This window comes from Myotis nattereri (genome assembly GCF_964212035.1).
Source record: "Myotis nattereri genome assembly, chromosome: 3".
NCBI lineage: Eukaryota > Metazoa > Chordata > Mammalia > Chiroptera > Vespertilionidae > Myotis > Myotis nattereri.
In genome coordinates this window covers 204,165,531-204,180,548 of record NC_138077.1, presented here as the reverse complement: position 1 = coordinate 204,180,548, position 15,018 = coordinate 204,165,531, and the positions used below count along the sequence as shown (strand labels likewise).

The 15,018-nt window shown below is 36.6% G+C and overlaps 1 protein-coding gene across 3 annotated transcripts in view; it reads right to left on the bottom strand.

Moving 5' to 3' along the window:
- The window catches only part of EIF4G3 (eukaryotic translation initiation factor 4 gamma 3), a 284,695-nt gene that overhangs the window by 126,336 nt on the left and 143,341 nt on the right, over positions 1-15,018 (bottom strand). The window contains exons 7-12 of one of the 3 annotated variants that reach the window (XM_081086927.1): positions 12,493-12,513; positions 11,436-11,615; positions 10,738-10,852; positions 5,601-5,698; positions 3,002-3,124; positions 2,297-2,368 (exon numbers count right to left, since the gene is read on the bottom strand). In XM_081086927.1, the coding sequence (XP_080943053.1) occupies positions 2,297-2,368; positions 3,002-3,124; positions 5,601-5,698; positions 10,738-10,852; positions 11,436-11,615; positions 12,493-12,513 (609 nt within the window). The remainder of the gene's footprint in view (positions 1-2,296; positions 2,369-3,001; positions 3,125-5,600; positions 5,699-10,737; positions 10,853-11,435; positions 11,616-12,492; positions 12,514-15,018) is intronic. The other 2 variants (XM_081086925.1, XM_081086926.1) reach the window with 2 other exon arrangements.

Genomic DNA, 15,018 nt, shown 5'->3' with positions numbered 1-15,018 from the left:
TATGCCCTTAGCTTAAGCAATTTTAAGTATTTGATCTCATTTAATCCTTATAATAACTGTATATGACAGCTTTTATTTTCCTCATTTTTTAAAATGTGGAAGCTAAGACTCTGGAATATTAAGTAACGTGGCTAAAGTTACACAATTAAGTAGTAGGACTGGGACCTGAGCCAAAGCTTTTAACCTCTCCCCTGTGCTCCCTCACCTATACCACCATGACTGTTTCTGTGATCCAACATACGTATCTGAGTCTGTGCTGCAACTCTGTTCCCGGGGTCAGCTTGGTGCTTTAGTAATTCCCTGCAGGCTCGTGTACTTCACAGGGGCCAGTTCTGTGCTAGTAAGTGTCCTCTGTCTTCCTTAGAGAGACTGCAACAACCTCAAAGACAGGGGAGGCTTTGCTACTCACAGCGTATGTATTATGGCTCAAAGCGGGTTTTCCAGAATGCCAAAAGCAATACAGTATTCACTATTCAAATTCTGATGCGGAGGGTTGTCTCTTTTGCAGTCTTACTAATTAATTATAATTAGGCCAAAATTGGTAAACTAGCAGTTATTAAATTAAACCCAATTGGTTTTGGGTTTAAACCCTTTGTGTAAACCCTTTGGCTTCCACAGTGTTATTTGTTAGTAGAACTGGTAGCCAACATTTAAAACTTGTAGATTTTTTACATAAATAGAGATTTCTAGCATCTTTTGAAAGACTGAGTTAACATTTTTACACAATATAATAATCAGGCAGCAATGACCGCCTCTCTTAGTAACCAGGGATTATCCTTCTATTACTCTATATGCACCACTCTTGATGAATTTCTGGAAATATTTCTAGTGTGTATGTGTCAGTTAGAAAGCTCTTTGTTCATTTTATGAATTTCATGCATTTGGAAAGACAACAGATTGGTAACTGGATTAAATTGCAAGTTAACTAATAAAATAAATGGACACTTCATGACAACATCACACCTCAAAAACTACTACCAACATTATAATCATTGACTGATGGCCTTTATCAAATAAAATATACATTTACTGTGCTTTATAATTACACAAACACATATACTTGTATTCAGGCCAGTGGTCACTGGGGAAAGATAAAGAGCAAAATAATTTCTGTGGCTAAGGACAGAGGGATAACAGAAAAACATACCAACCCACAGGGAATTAAAATGCACGATATACTAACACATGTTCAAATTGAAAATTTAAATAGAAATCAACAAAAGGTTGTCAACTATAAGGCTTAACAGTAACAATATTTTAATAAATGTGGAAAAATACAGATTAAAATTTAACTGCCCTGAATAACCAATGCTAAATTTTTGCTATAGTATGCCCCTACCTAACAGAGAACATAAGTAGATAATTTAAATGTGTAAATGCTGCTTGTCCCATGTTTACTTCCATAGACAACATTAAATATAAGGCCGCCTTGATCATTCCAGACTTGAAATATCCCTGGAGAAATAATGGGAAACGGTTAAAAATCCTATTAACAAATATTAATATGACCTTACAATTCACATATCTAGATGGTTATATATTACACTTACTTAGATGATGGAAGACTAAGACAAATGTCAGGCAGAGACTACCATCATTTATAAGCAAAACATATCATCACACAAAGGCCCAAGTGTTAGACTTACTAAAAATTCACAGATTTTCAAGGATCTTTAACACGGACAGGTATTTGTCCTCCCTGCATTGCCCTCCCCCCGTGAAGATGGCATTTTATTTATTCTTTTTTTATGGAAATTACTGGGGTGACACTGGATAATAAAATTATATAGGTTTCAGGTATACAATTCTATTAACACATCCTCTGTATATTGAGTGTTCATCACCCCAAATCAAGTCTCCTTCCATCAATATATATCCCCCCCGCAAACACTAACTTTTCCTTTGGTAATCATCATATTTTTGTCTGGGTCTATGAAGTGGTTTTTTGGTTTATTTGTTTTTTTGCTTAATTCCATGTATTCACGAATTTAATTATTAAGAACATTTTCAAGAACGTTTAAAACCTATACTACTAAAGTTAATAGTCTATCATTCTTAATACATTACATTTGATTATCCATATCACTTTTTAGTAAACTGGGCTCTGAGGAATACCTCACCTCACTACCCAACCACAAGATGGGGAAGCAAGCAGCCTCTTACTCCTAATAACTTTGGTTTTATGTTTTACATGCTGGGCTTTCACTTTAGATATTCTGAAGATCTGAAAATCACGCATGTCCTCTGAATGGTTTTAACAAAATTTATTAGTAACCCAGTGAAGAAAACGAAATCCTGTTAAAGTTGGGGGATTCCATTCTCTATTGAAGTTTACTAAACTCCAGCTCTTCCTGAGATGTCTTGATTTCTAACAGCAAGACAGTGAACTCTTAAGACCATGATAGCCACTTCTGCAACAGGAACAAAAAGGTGCTTGAACTAACATAATTTACTAATAACCTCTGTAAATAATTAAAAAAGACATTCTCCACTCAAGAATCGCATTTATGTAGAACTAATAGGTAAGAGATGTGCCTATAATACATCTAACTATGCTCTGAGTAACACAGATAATCATCTCAAACAATACTGTTCAGTACAAATGTTTAAGTTTTCAACCTTACAGTTTGCATTAATGTAGTATGCACCATTTAATTCCTAAGGCTCCATATTTAAAACAAAATACTCATTTAATGATGACGTTTAAACGCAGCTCCTTTTTAGTATCATTAGGAAAAGTGGCAGCAGCTATGCTCTGAATGTGAAGACAATACACAGAAACATTATCAATAAAAATTTGTAATTACTGTATAAATATTTGTAAAGAGAAACAATATTTGTAAAAAGAAATAATGATGTTTAAATATAATTTAGATATTCGAGGCTATGAGACAACTGATGGAAATGGAAAGTACAGAAAGCAGCTATAGAAAAAAAAAAAAGAATCCAGTTGAGGTTAATGAACACATACATACATCCATCATGGCTCACTCCAACTTACCTGGGGAGGAGTAGGTGTGGATGTGGGTCTCCCAATGGGTGGAGTAGGATTTCTGCTGCCACCTCCAGACATAATCTCTTCTGTTATGTCTTTACCTCCCTGGTTTGGATCCCTAATTCTTATCTATAAGATTACAATAAGACATCATATTTACAGATGGGGGTGTCTCTGTAGTAGATTTATAGGCATATAATGTATTAAAGGTGCAGAACTGGAAAACTGGTCAAATATCAAAGTTGATAATTACCACATTTGATTTTATTTGAATCACAGAACTATATGAGACCATTCAGAAAAATTTAAGCCATTAGCTCTGACATGAACTAATTAAATAACAAACTAAAGGAGACTTAGTTGGCTGAATTTCTAGGCCAAATAAGCAAAGTATTAACATTTATCCTGTAAGCGGTGCCAAATGAGTAATGTTAAAAAACATAAGATCCATAAAATAGTTTTAAATTATGGAACTTACTCTGCACAACAAAGTTTTAAAGACTTTAAATCAGCGGTTTTCAACCTGTGGGTTGCGACCCCTTTGGCGGTAGAACGACCCTTTCACAGGGGTCACCTAAGACCATCCTGCATATCAGATATTTACATTACAATTCATAACAGTAGCAACAGTACAGTTATGAAGTAGCAACGAAAATAATTTTATGGTTGGGTCACAACATGAGGAACTATATTTAAAGGGCCAGAAGATTGAGAACCCCTGCGAAATGGTTCTCTAACAAAATGAAAAATGTACATATCCAAGGACTCAGAAATAGGAATTTATGTTATAGATAACCTTACATATGTACTAGAGGCCCAGTGCACAGATATGTGCACCGGTGGGGTCCCTCAGCCTGGCCTGCACCCTCTCACAATCTAGGACCAATCCGGGACCCCTCGGGGGATGTAGTAGTGAACAAAGCGGCAGGTGGCTGGGGAGGAGCCTGAGCTGATGAAGAACACAGTAGTTATGATGCCATATCCTTTCAGTTAAATACCAAATAGCCAGTTGAAAGAATGAGATTGACCTACATGTACTGATATGGAATGAACATCAAGTAGTACTGATAGGTGAAAAGAGGAAAAATGCAGAACAATATGTATGGCCTTCTTGTTTTAATTTTTTGAAAGGCTACTTATGCTTATATAGATGTCAGTGGACACTGGTTCTACAATAGAGTTGGAGTACCTGGGTGTAGGTCTTCCATCCTGGGACATTGCTAAGACAAACAGATTTGTCATTACCTCCACTGCTTAATGACGGTAGCCCTGGCTTATTGAAAATTTCAAAAACATCACTAATAAAACCATCTGAATCTCAAAGATTTTTTGGAAGTAGTTTCTTCAGTAAGATTATGAATATCAGCTATATCTTTCACGTGTGAAAGCTTGTTTCAAATACAGTTTTAAGCATCACTTCTAATACATCTGTTCTACTTTCTTCTTCAGTAACAACTACTATTACTGTCCTCCAGTTTCACTGTCTCCTTTATTATTTTTCCTGTATTCTGAAAGTGTTCTTCAAGTCCAGCATCTACTATGCTGTTTCAACATTTCCAAAGCACAGTTTCTCAACTTTAGTGTCATGATACACAGGCATGTCCTGTTTATTAGGATGTGTGCACAAGTAATTTGTTTCTGATAATAAAGAACCAAAGTTTTGAACTTCATTACTCTTTATTAAATGAGTATTTTCAAGAATATTGCTATGATACCATGTCCATCTATCTTAACCGTATGAATGGGGGAGTCGTTCATAAACATCACCCATTTTGAGTGATCTGATTACATGCCACTCTTCTACAAAATGTTCTGCAATGTGAATTTTTTTTCTTAAGCATGCATTCACATTTTTCTTTTCTTTTTAATTTAAAATTTTTATTGTTGACACTGTTGCAGATGTTCCCCCATTTCCTCCCCTTTGCCCACCTCTACCCAGTCCCCTCCCTTTGCCCATCCCACACTATTTGTCTGTGTCCATAGGCTATGCATATATGTTCTTTAACTAATCCCTTCACATTCCTTTATGCAATGTACATTTTATGACTGCACTCTAATTCTCTTGGGCCTACCTTACTAGACAGAAGCAAAGCCCCTATAACTTACTAAAAACAATTAGAATACATTTTCTAAATCCTGCTTTCTGTTTCTTAAAATAAATATCTTCCACAGGAAAGATTTTTCTTGTTGACCTTAACATTTTGCTCATTTTATCTTGTGCTATTTTTTCCAATCAGTTCATACTTGAATGTAGAGATGACTAACTAGGACTATAGTTAAAGGACAATCAGGATATGAGAACTGACCTCAAATTCCTCCCATTTAGTGAAACCTTAGCAGACTAAACCCTCCAATTCTGAAGCTAGAGGGCATGCTGTCACTTAGCATACCTAGCTTGGTGCCTGTTGAAAACTGATAATAAGCAAATGCTATTTGCAACTTCTAGTTAAATGCCCATACAAATCTCCTAAATCTAGTGGTAAGGATATAAAAGAAGAAGTCATTTGTGAACTAAGATGAATAGTGATTACAACTGTGAGTAAACTTATTTAACAAGTGAATGGACATTCAATTTAAAATAAGAAAAATTAATAAGGTCTCTTACTGTTTTTTTCTCTCTCTTGGCTGGAGGGGGCTGCTGCTGGGTAGCCACTATGATAGGTGCTGATTGATAAACTGGCTGACTTGGATAAAAAGGTGTTCCTAAAGAATTAGAAAAGAATAAAAGAAGCATTCAGTTATTTTGTCAAATGCTGTAAGACCATTAATGGCACTGTGTCACTGTATCAACAGTTTAATAAAGTAACAAAAACAAGCATTCTTCTTATTCATCTCTTCCCACTAGCTTCCCTCCAGCTGTTGAAGTGGTCAAGGAATGATTTCCAAATATGCACAAACATCTCTCCTTTAGCATCTATATGAAAACAAATAACCAATCCCTGCTGACTGCCACTAGAGTTACCTTTCCAAAACACTATCTTCCTACAGCACTGTTTTAAAAACTGTATTCTGGAGGCCCATTACCCGCAACAGAGATTCTCAGCAAGGTTTGTCAGAGTGTGTTTTATATGTGGGTTTGATCAGCAACAAGAGACTATATCTGGTCATCTTGGGGGTCTGGAGTGGTCTAATTCTTCTCCCGACTTATGGAGAACCATTGCCATGGAAAGCCAACATTAAGGCTTGGCAAATATCCTACTTTTTTAACTTTCAAAATTTTGACTGTTATTATAATTACTATTAAACCAGAGTGCTTAGAAAATGTGGTGATAAAGGGTCAGATATTTTGAAGATGGAACCTACAGATTTGCTATTGTATTATATGTGAATGTGACTGAGAAAGGGGTGTCAAAGAAAACTCTCAAGGTTTTTTGTCTTAGCAAATGGAAGAATGAAAGTGCTATATACTGTATGATTTATTAACTTACTAAGATGAAGAAAACTGGAGAAAGAGTAGAGGGAGAGAAATCAAGGTTTGAGTTTGGACATGTAAAGTTTCAGATTTTTTTTTTAAATATATTTTATTGATTTTTTACAGAGAGGGAGGGAGAGGGATAGAGAGTTAGAAACATCCATGAGAGAGAAACATCGATCAGCCGGCTCCTGCACACCCCACACTGGGGATGTGCCCGCAACGAAGGCACATGCCCTTGACCGGAATCGAACCTGAGACCCCTCAGTCCGCAGGACGACGCTCTATCCACTGAGCCAAATCGGCCAGCAAGTTTGAGATTCTTATTAGACCTTCAAATGGGGTATCAAGTAAGAAGGAAGAGATACAAGTCTGGAGTTCAAAAAACAGGTATCATTTTGGAATCAGTATAACACGAACAACATTTAAACCATGAGGTCATAGGTGCGAAGAAAACCCAGCAAAGGAGACGAAAAAGAAAACCAATGCAGTGGCTGAAATTAAGAAAATGGTTCAAGAATGGGAAAAGTGTTTAGCTATGTCAAATGGTGCTGAGATAGCAACTAAGATTTAGCAAAGCAGACTTCACTGGTGAGCTTGGCAAAAGTTGTTTGGGTAGGGTTGGTGGCATGCATCCTGATAAGGGTACCTTCAACACTGAATGAGATAAAAGAAAATGAAGGAAGTGAGCACAGACAGCTCTTTCTTAAAAATGTTTTGCTATGATGGGAATCAGAAAAACAAGAATATGGAGCAAAAAAAAAACACACCCCAAAAAACAAAAACAAAAACCCTTTATTAAAAAAAAAAAAAAGATGAGAACAAAACAGTATACCTGTAAGCTGATTGGACTAATCCAGCAAAAGGAGAAAAAAAGATGATAATGCAGAAAAAACAGAGAAGTGAACTGCTAGAGTAATAACCTTAAATGGGTACATGATGGGATTTAATGCACAAGTGGCCTTTGGTGGGGGGCATGAATAGTTGGATCATCGTAACGAGAAGGAACGAACTGTATATGAAAAGTAGTTGATACAGGTAAAATCCTTGGTACTTGAGCAAACAGTCAAATAATATCAGCACTATTATCACTCTCATCATGTGACATCATCACCCCTATCCCCACCACTTTGCAGTACCAGAACTTTGCACGTATCACTCAAGCTTGGAGATTCAGATCTGGAAAATATCTAATCAGAGGACATGACTGAGACTTCAATAAGTTTACTGTAAAATGACAAAAAAAACAAAACCTTAGCCATCCTTTAGTGTTGAGTAAACTATTCCCAAAGGAGAGCTCAAATAAGCGATTTATGCTACTCTATTACATCACTAGCCCCAAAATGCACAACACAAAATCCTAATATTGGTTTCAAATGCTGCAAGAGAAGCAATACAATCTGCTCACTTTGCCATATTTTTTAAGCTAAGTGAAATAGAATACAAAAGGTGAACCATCCCTTAAAAAGTTAGATTCTGCTAATGAAACATTTTTGAGTCAACATGACTGAGACAGAGGGCTTCCACATATTATACATGCAGTAAATACCAAATGATTAAACCTGGCAGATCAGTATAATCTCAATATAGTAGGATAAAACACACAAAAGATGACAAGTGAGGAGAAAATGATATGGCAGAGTGAGAAAAAGGAGTGTATATTGGTTTGAAGCAAAGGAGAATGAGACCTTCTACTACTGTAAATTCTCTCTCTCTCTTTTTTTTTTTTTCCTTTTTCAACTTCACTGCCACCACTAACCATACATAGCCCTTTGCTCCCAAACCTAATTTTTTCATCTTGGGCCATCACACCTTAGGTTGGCTGGAAATGATTTTAATCTCCATGACGTATTTTTCTGATATAACAGGCATCAAAATATTTAAGAAACACTGATGAGAGCAAACTGAAAAGTAACATTGAACAAATACTATTTCTGCATTATTTTTCCTCAACATTGCAGAAACACTGCAAGAATTATACTTTCTAAACAGAATTCTATAATTGTGGTTACTGAAATTCAGTGTGGGTAAGAATATTCTTTTCTTTTAAATGTATTTTTATTGATTTCAGAGAGGAAGGGAGAGGGAGAGAGAAATAGAAACATCAATGATGAGAGAGAATCATTGATTGGCTGCCTCCTGCAACCTGGGCATTTGCCCAGACCAGGAATTAAACTGTGAACTTCTGGTTCATAGGTCGACACTTAACCACTGATCCACATCAGTCGAGCCGTAAGAATATTCTTTGAAAATCACTGTTCAATATTTAAACCAAGTAGGGAAATAAAATGTTTGTGTGCTGAGTAAATTGTAAAGCTAAGGATAAAGAACTAAGAAGTCTGGGGAAAACATTATCCAACTCACAAACCCTAGCAGTAGGGCCAGAAGGAACAAGTCTCGGATTTGTTCCTGGCAGTGCAGCCACAGGAAGGTTCCTCTGTATTAAAAGAGAGGACTCCCTTTTCAGAACATAGATCTAGGATCCCACCCCCAAACCTACTTTTAACTGGAACCCAAGGTTAGAACAGGAAAAGTAGTAGAGGAAAGGGAGGCATCAAGATCACAAGAACTGGAAATGGAAAAGTAAGAGTAGAAGAGATTCCAAGAAGAGAAAATAGGAAGGGGAATGTTTAGCAGGGGTCCTCAAGCTACGGCCCGCGGGCCACATGTGGCCCACCGAAAACATTTATCCGGCCCGCCAGGTGTTTTTGCTGCCACTGCCTGTCCTGCTTAGCAGACAACTCGTCCCGGGCCGGCAGTGCGCATGTGTGGAATGTCTGAGGGACAGTGAACTGGCCCCCTGTTTAAAAAGTTTGAGGACCTCTGGTTTATGGCTTCTAGACAGCAAGACCAGAACAACTGCCTAAGGTGGTATAGCTGAAGGACCTATAATTGATGAAGTATTGGAAAAGAACTTTTAATTTAGAAAAAAGCATATTAACTATTGACAAACTTTAAAATTAAAATGCCTGCCAAGGAAACTAAGAAGAAAATAAACAAATGGGACTACATCAAAATAAAAAGCTTCTGCACAGCAAAAGAAACCATCAACAAAACAACAAGAAAGCCCACTGCATGGAAGAACGTCTTTGCCAATGTTATCTCGAATAAGGGTTTAATCTCCATAATTTATAGGGAACTCATACAACTTAACAAAAGGAAGATAAATGATCCAATCAAAAAATGGGCAAAGGACCTAAATAGACACTTTTCGAAAGAGGACATACAGAAGGCCGAGAGACATATGAAAACATGCTCAAAGTCACTAATCATCCAAGAAGTGCAAATCAAAATAGCAATAAGGTACCATCTTACACCTGTCAGAATGGCTATCATCAACAAATCAACAAATGACAAGTGCTGGCGAGGACGTGGAGAAAAAGGAACCCTCATGCACTGCTGGTGGGAATGAAGACTGGTGCAGCCATTGTAGAAAACAGTATGGAGTTTCCTTAAAAAGTTAAAAACGGAACTCCCATTCGGCCCAGTAATCTCACTTCTAGGACTATATCCCAAGAAATCAGAAACACCAATCAGAAAGAACATATGCACCCCTATGTTCATAACAGCACAATTTACAATAGCTAAGATTTGGAAACAGTCTAAGTGCCCATCAGCAGAGGAGTGGATTAAAAAACTGCAGTACATCTACACAATGGAATACTACTATGATGCTATAAAAAACGAAGGAACTTTTACCATTTGCAATAGCATGGATGGACCTGTAGAGCATTATGCTAAGTGAAATAAGCCAGTTGGAGAAAGATAAATATCACATGATCTCACTCATTTGTGGAAGATGATGAACAACATAGACTGATGAAAAAAAATGGATCCAGAAACAAAGAAGCACCTAATGGACTGTCAAACCTTAGAGGGAAGGCAGGGGAGGAGGAGGGTGTAGGGAATTAAGAGAGCAACCAAAGGAATTGTATGCATGCATATTAGCATAACCAATAGACACAGACACTGGGGTAGTGGGGGCTTATCCTGGGGATGGGAGTGGCCAGGGAGGGTCAATGGGGGAAAAAGGAGACATATGTAATGTTTAAAAAAAGAAATTAAAATATTGAAACCTCAAGGCATGGGCTCTTTGCAACAGAATTACCAACTCCTGCAGATGGTGTCATTAAAACTAAATACATTTCTATAATAATCTTTCAGTGTGAGCCATTCTTTAAGAAGTAGCTTTTAGGTCAGGACTGTTTGTAACATTTTATCTACAAATAACTACAGACCACTACATCTCATTGCCTAAACTGTACTGGCAAACAACAAAATGGATTAAATACAACAAATTAGCAGAAATTGTTCAACTTTTCATACTTACCGTAAGCACTGGGGAAGTCTCCAGGTCCTGGTCCGGGATAAAAAGGACCTGGCCCCGGTGGTTGAACTGGATATTGTTGAGGGGGCCCAACATAAGGAGGGCCACTATGACGGTACTAGAAGAGAGAAATTAGACATTTATAAATAGTATGAAGGTAGCTTACTATAGAAAAAGTTTCGTGTGTGTGTGTATATAAGAAGATCATTTAAATGAGGTGAAGCCACTTGATTAAACACATTCAAAATGTTTGCTTGCCATCAAGATGCGATGATGATGAAGAAGAGAAAGATATGCCTTAAGGAAAGCCATACAGCATATTGGTACACAGGCAGACATGAGCTCCTTCCTTATAAAATTAATTCAGGTTGGTAGCTTTCACTGACATTGAATAATATCACAGGAACAGCTTAATTATGGAGCCTATTTTTGAGCAGCTGGTTGTGGGGAAGGGATGGGAGAAAAGTTAGGAGATAAAAACAATTTCTGTATCATCTTAGGAAGTTTTAAGTAGAGAGACATAGAAATATCTTTTTGTAATATTATGGAAAATGACAAAATGGCTGCACTTCTAACCAACAAAAAAGTTTACACATCACTAAACACTAATGCTATGATCCACTTTTCCTGCGGTCTCTGATGAGAAGCTCAGTTAATCCCCACTCTCCTGCTGAACCACATGGACCTGAGAAATACTTTACCTGTGGTATACAGTACTGAGGACCCTGGGGCACTGGGTACGGCATGGGCAGATGGTTAACCATCATGATGTGCTGATTGGCCTGATATACTGCAGTGGGGGTCTGTGCACCAGGACGAATAGAAGGACTGCTGTTCGGGATGGTAGCTCTAGGAGGCTGTATTTGAGGCCTCTGGAAAAACTGAGGAGGGGGGGGAAAAAGAGATTTATTTATTTATTTATTTATTTATTTATTTATTTATTTATTTTTTACAAAGGGGTATAAGTAAATTTTACTATCTGAAACTTTCTCCTTGTTTCTACTAATAAAAATCTTATCAACTTGAATTAGAAATACAATATACATAAAATGAGACTAAACTGCCTATGGCTGGGTTCACAAAAATATTCTATATTAGTCACACTAGGTTAAGTTTTGATCATGTTATCACACATTTGAAAAAGGAGGGCAGTCTCATTTTTAAAATGAAGTCTCAGCTAATTTAAACAAAAAATTCCATACTTAATAATTTAAAAATGTGTGATAAAATAAAATAAAAGGGGTAGCTGGTGTCTTTCTAAAATTTGTTTTGTTTTATAAAAGTATTGATCCTTTCATAAAGAGTAGGTGGCTTATTTAAAAATTAAACGTAGTTTAGAAGAACAAGAATCTCTCTGGACATAAACATTTTTGTTTCAGTGTATCAAGGTTAAGTTAAATTAAAACTGTATGTAGGTTGTCTCATGCTGACTGTCCCATGTTGGAAAAAGCCTTCCTTTTCAAAAAAAAGTGGCAACCTCGTACTAAAATGAACCCAATTTTGATTTCTCAAATAGTTTGCAATAAAAATGAGGGATCTAGACAGGCTGGCCTGGAAGGAGCAAAGCTTAAATCTCTCAAATGGCAACCAGAGTTTGTGGTTATTTATAGTTCTCACTGCACATTGAAAAGCCTTGAAACAATATACCAATATTAAATTCCCACTGTGAATTCAGCAGCAAACAATCAATCTCATTGTAATAATAATAATAAGGGGACAGAGTAATAAAGAGGCCATGCAGAACCAGTAGTTTGTTACCTGGATAGGTCTGAATCCTCCCTTCAATTATGAAGCAAGAAAGCAGCAGGAAACAGAAAGAAAGCCAATGGAAAAGCTTATAGATCAGTAGGAAAGGGTAGGGCATAGCATGCAGCTCAACAAAAATATCTATTTAGTATTAATAAGAGAAGGAAGATTAGAAAATCAGAATGACAATTCTCCACTTGAGAATTTGAGAACACATGGAATTGAAGAATCAAATCACATTTAATTTGAAAATAATTTAAAATAAATAAATCCAGTGGCAAAAAATATTCTAATAGTAGCCCCAGTTATAAGAGCTTGAAAGGAGATGTCTGCTTAATGGCACAAGTACAATTGGGACTAATGATTACTACTCTTGGCTCACGGATGGACATTACAGTGATTAGTTGCTTAACTTCTCTAGGATACACTCTCCAGCTTCAATGGAGAAAAGAGCTAACAATAAAAGTGCCATTTGTCATTTTAAAGTTTGCAACATATATCAGACTTTTCACCTAAGCAGGCATATAAGACGCCACTTACAGCTTTAAATAGGGAAATAAAATAACAGTCTAAATATGTGCTCTAGCTCCAAAATCTGAGTTGCTATTGGTCCAAACAAAAGCAAAAAAGCTTTGACCTTTGGGCCCACTCAAGTCTCATCCAGTGCTGGTCTTAATCATTAAGCTCCCCACTGGTAGGTGGTAGAAATAGTAACTTTATATCTTGTGCTGAATTGGAAGAACTGGGATCCAGTGCTCGAGGCTCATCCCCATTCAGCCTTCATACCACAGGGCCAAAAAAAACCCACCCAACAATACTAAAAAGGTTAAGTCACTTAAAAAATAGACAGTAAGGTATAGCAGGAGAATGGAGTGAATGAGGAAGGCCAGAGAGTAATTGATGGAGATGAAAAGAAAATGCAAGAGGCAAAGTTGGTAACACAGAAACCTGGGCTGGGCCATAGGAGAGCAATAATCTTCTAGTTATTTCCACTGACAAAGTTTTGGTAACAGACAAGAATTTCTGCAACCAAGAACACTGAACTAGTAAACTTTCTCCACTAAGCTTCACTTCTCTTAATTACATAGAAACAGAATTTATAATTCATCAATGTATGTGAGTTGCATGAACATTTCAGGAATAAACAATCATTTTTATAACTTAGTTAATTTATCATGAGCCACAAAACTGTTAAAGGCTTTAAGGTGAGAGGAGTCATTCAGTTGCTCAACTTACTGAGCATTATAAATGTTAGACACAGTAGATAAAAAGATTAATCCTATTAGATCCTTTTCCATTAAGTCTAGAGGGCAGCCAAGACAATGAGAGTATGAAATGGGTACAGGTGATAATCCACTGTTGCTATATTATAATCAAATTTTTCAAAGTACTTATTGCTTGAAAAAACATGGGATTATGGTGGAAGAGAGAGAGGAAATGAACCCATTTACTTATGCAGAGCAAGAAAAAGATATGGGCAAAGTCTTCCCACAATTTTAATGTGAGTACTTTTCTTACCACCATTTTCCAATGCTCTGCTAGGATTTTTAACCAGCCTGTCTACAAAAACTGAGGTTATTTCTTATTCAAAGAGGTTTCTGAATAGTGTAAGACTTTTCTTCAGCGTCTTTTAAAGAGAAACAAGTGTTTTAATGATACTCCTCATATTAACGTACAGCTGAGCCACTAAAACACAAGATTTTTGGTTATATGGACATATAATAATTTTTTTATAAACTAAGATCTTAGCTTTGAAGCTAAATAGAAAAATATATTCATATAGGTACATTAAATAACAACACTTAAGATTTATATAGCACTTACTAGCTACTAGGTACCATTCTAAATACTTTTCATAAACTGTATACCCATTAACTTAAGCAGGTACTGTTATTAATACCCCAATTAAATATTAAGGAAAAGGAAGATTAAGTAACTTGCTGAAGGTCTCCCACCTGTAACTTAAATATAGTCAGGTTCTAGGTCTGCACTTTTAACTGTACACTCTACCTCTCATGACACAAAACACTCCTCGTATTTTCAAATAAGTGTGCTCAGTCAGAAGAAATCTTTTCAAAGGCTAATGGGATGTGGCAAGACTTTTATCCAACTACACTAATGGGCGGAACATCCCTCAACAATAATTGATTCCTGGTAAGAAAAATGCTACAGCAGTTACTTCAGAAAAGTTGTATATCATTCAGGAAAACAAATTTCTTCTACCTAAAGGACTCCAATTCTCTTTCACACTTAAATTGAAACTTGTTCATATGCTTTTATACCCTTGATATATTTAACACAGAAGATTTTTACAGGACAGGTTATCTGGAGCTTGTCCTCCCCCCCCCCCCCGCACCTTTTTTAATAGGTCTCTCTCTCTCTCTCTCTCTCTCTCTCTCTCTCTCTCTCTCTCTCCTCTAATAGCTACAGGACTAGAACTAAAAGCTATGATGGCTGCAAGTGTGAAGAACTAAAAAGAAATGGATTCTTCTTTTTTGTGCTCCCTCCTAACCATTCAATTATAAATAAAGAATTAGA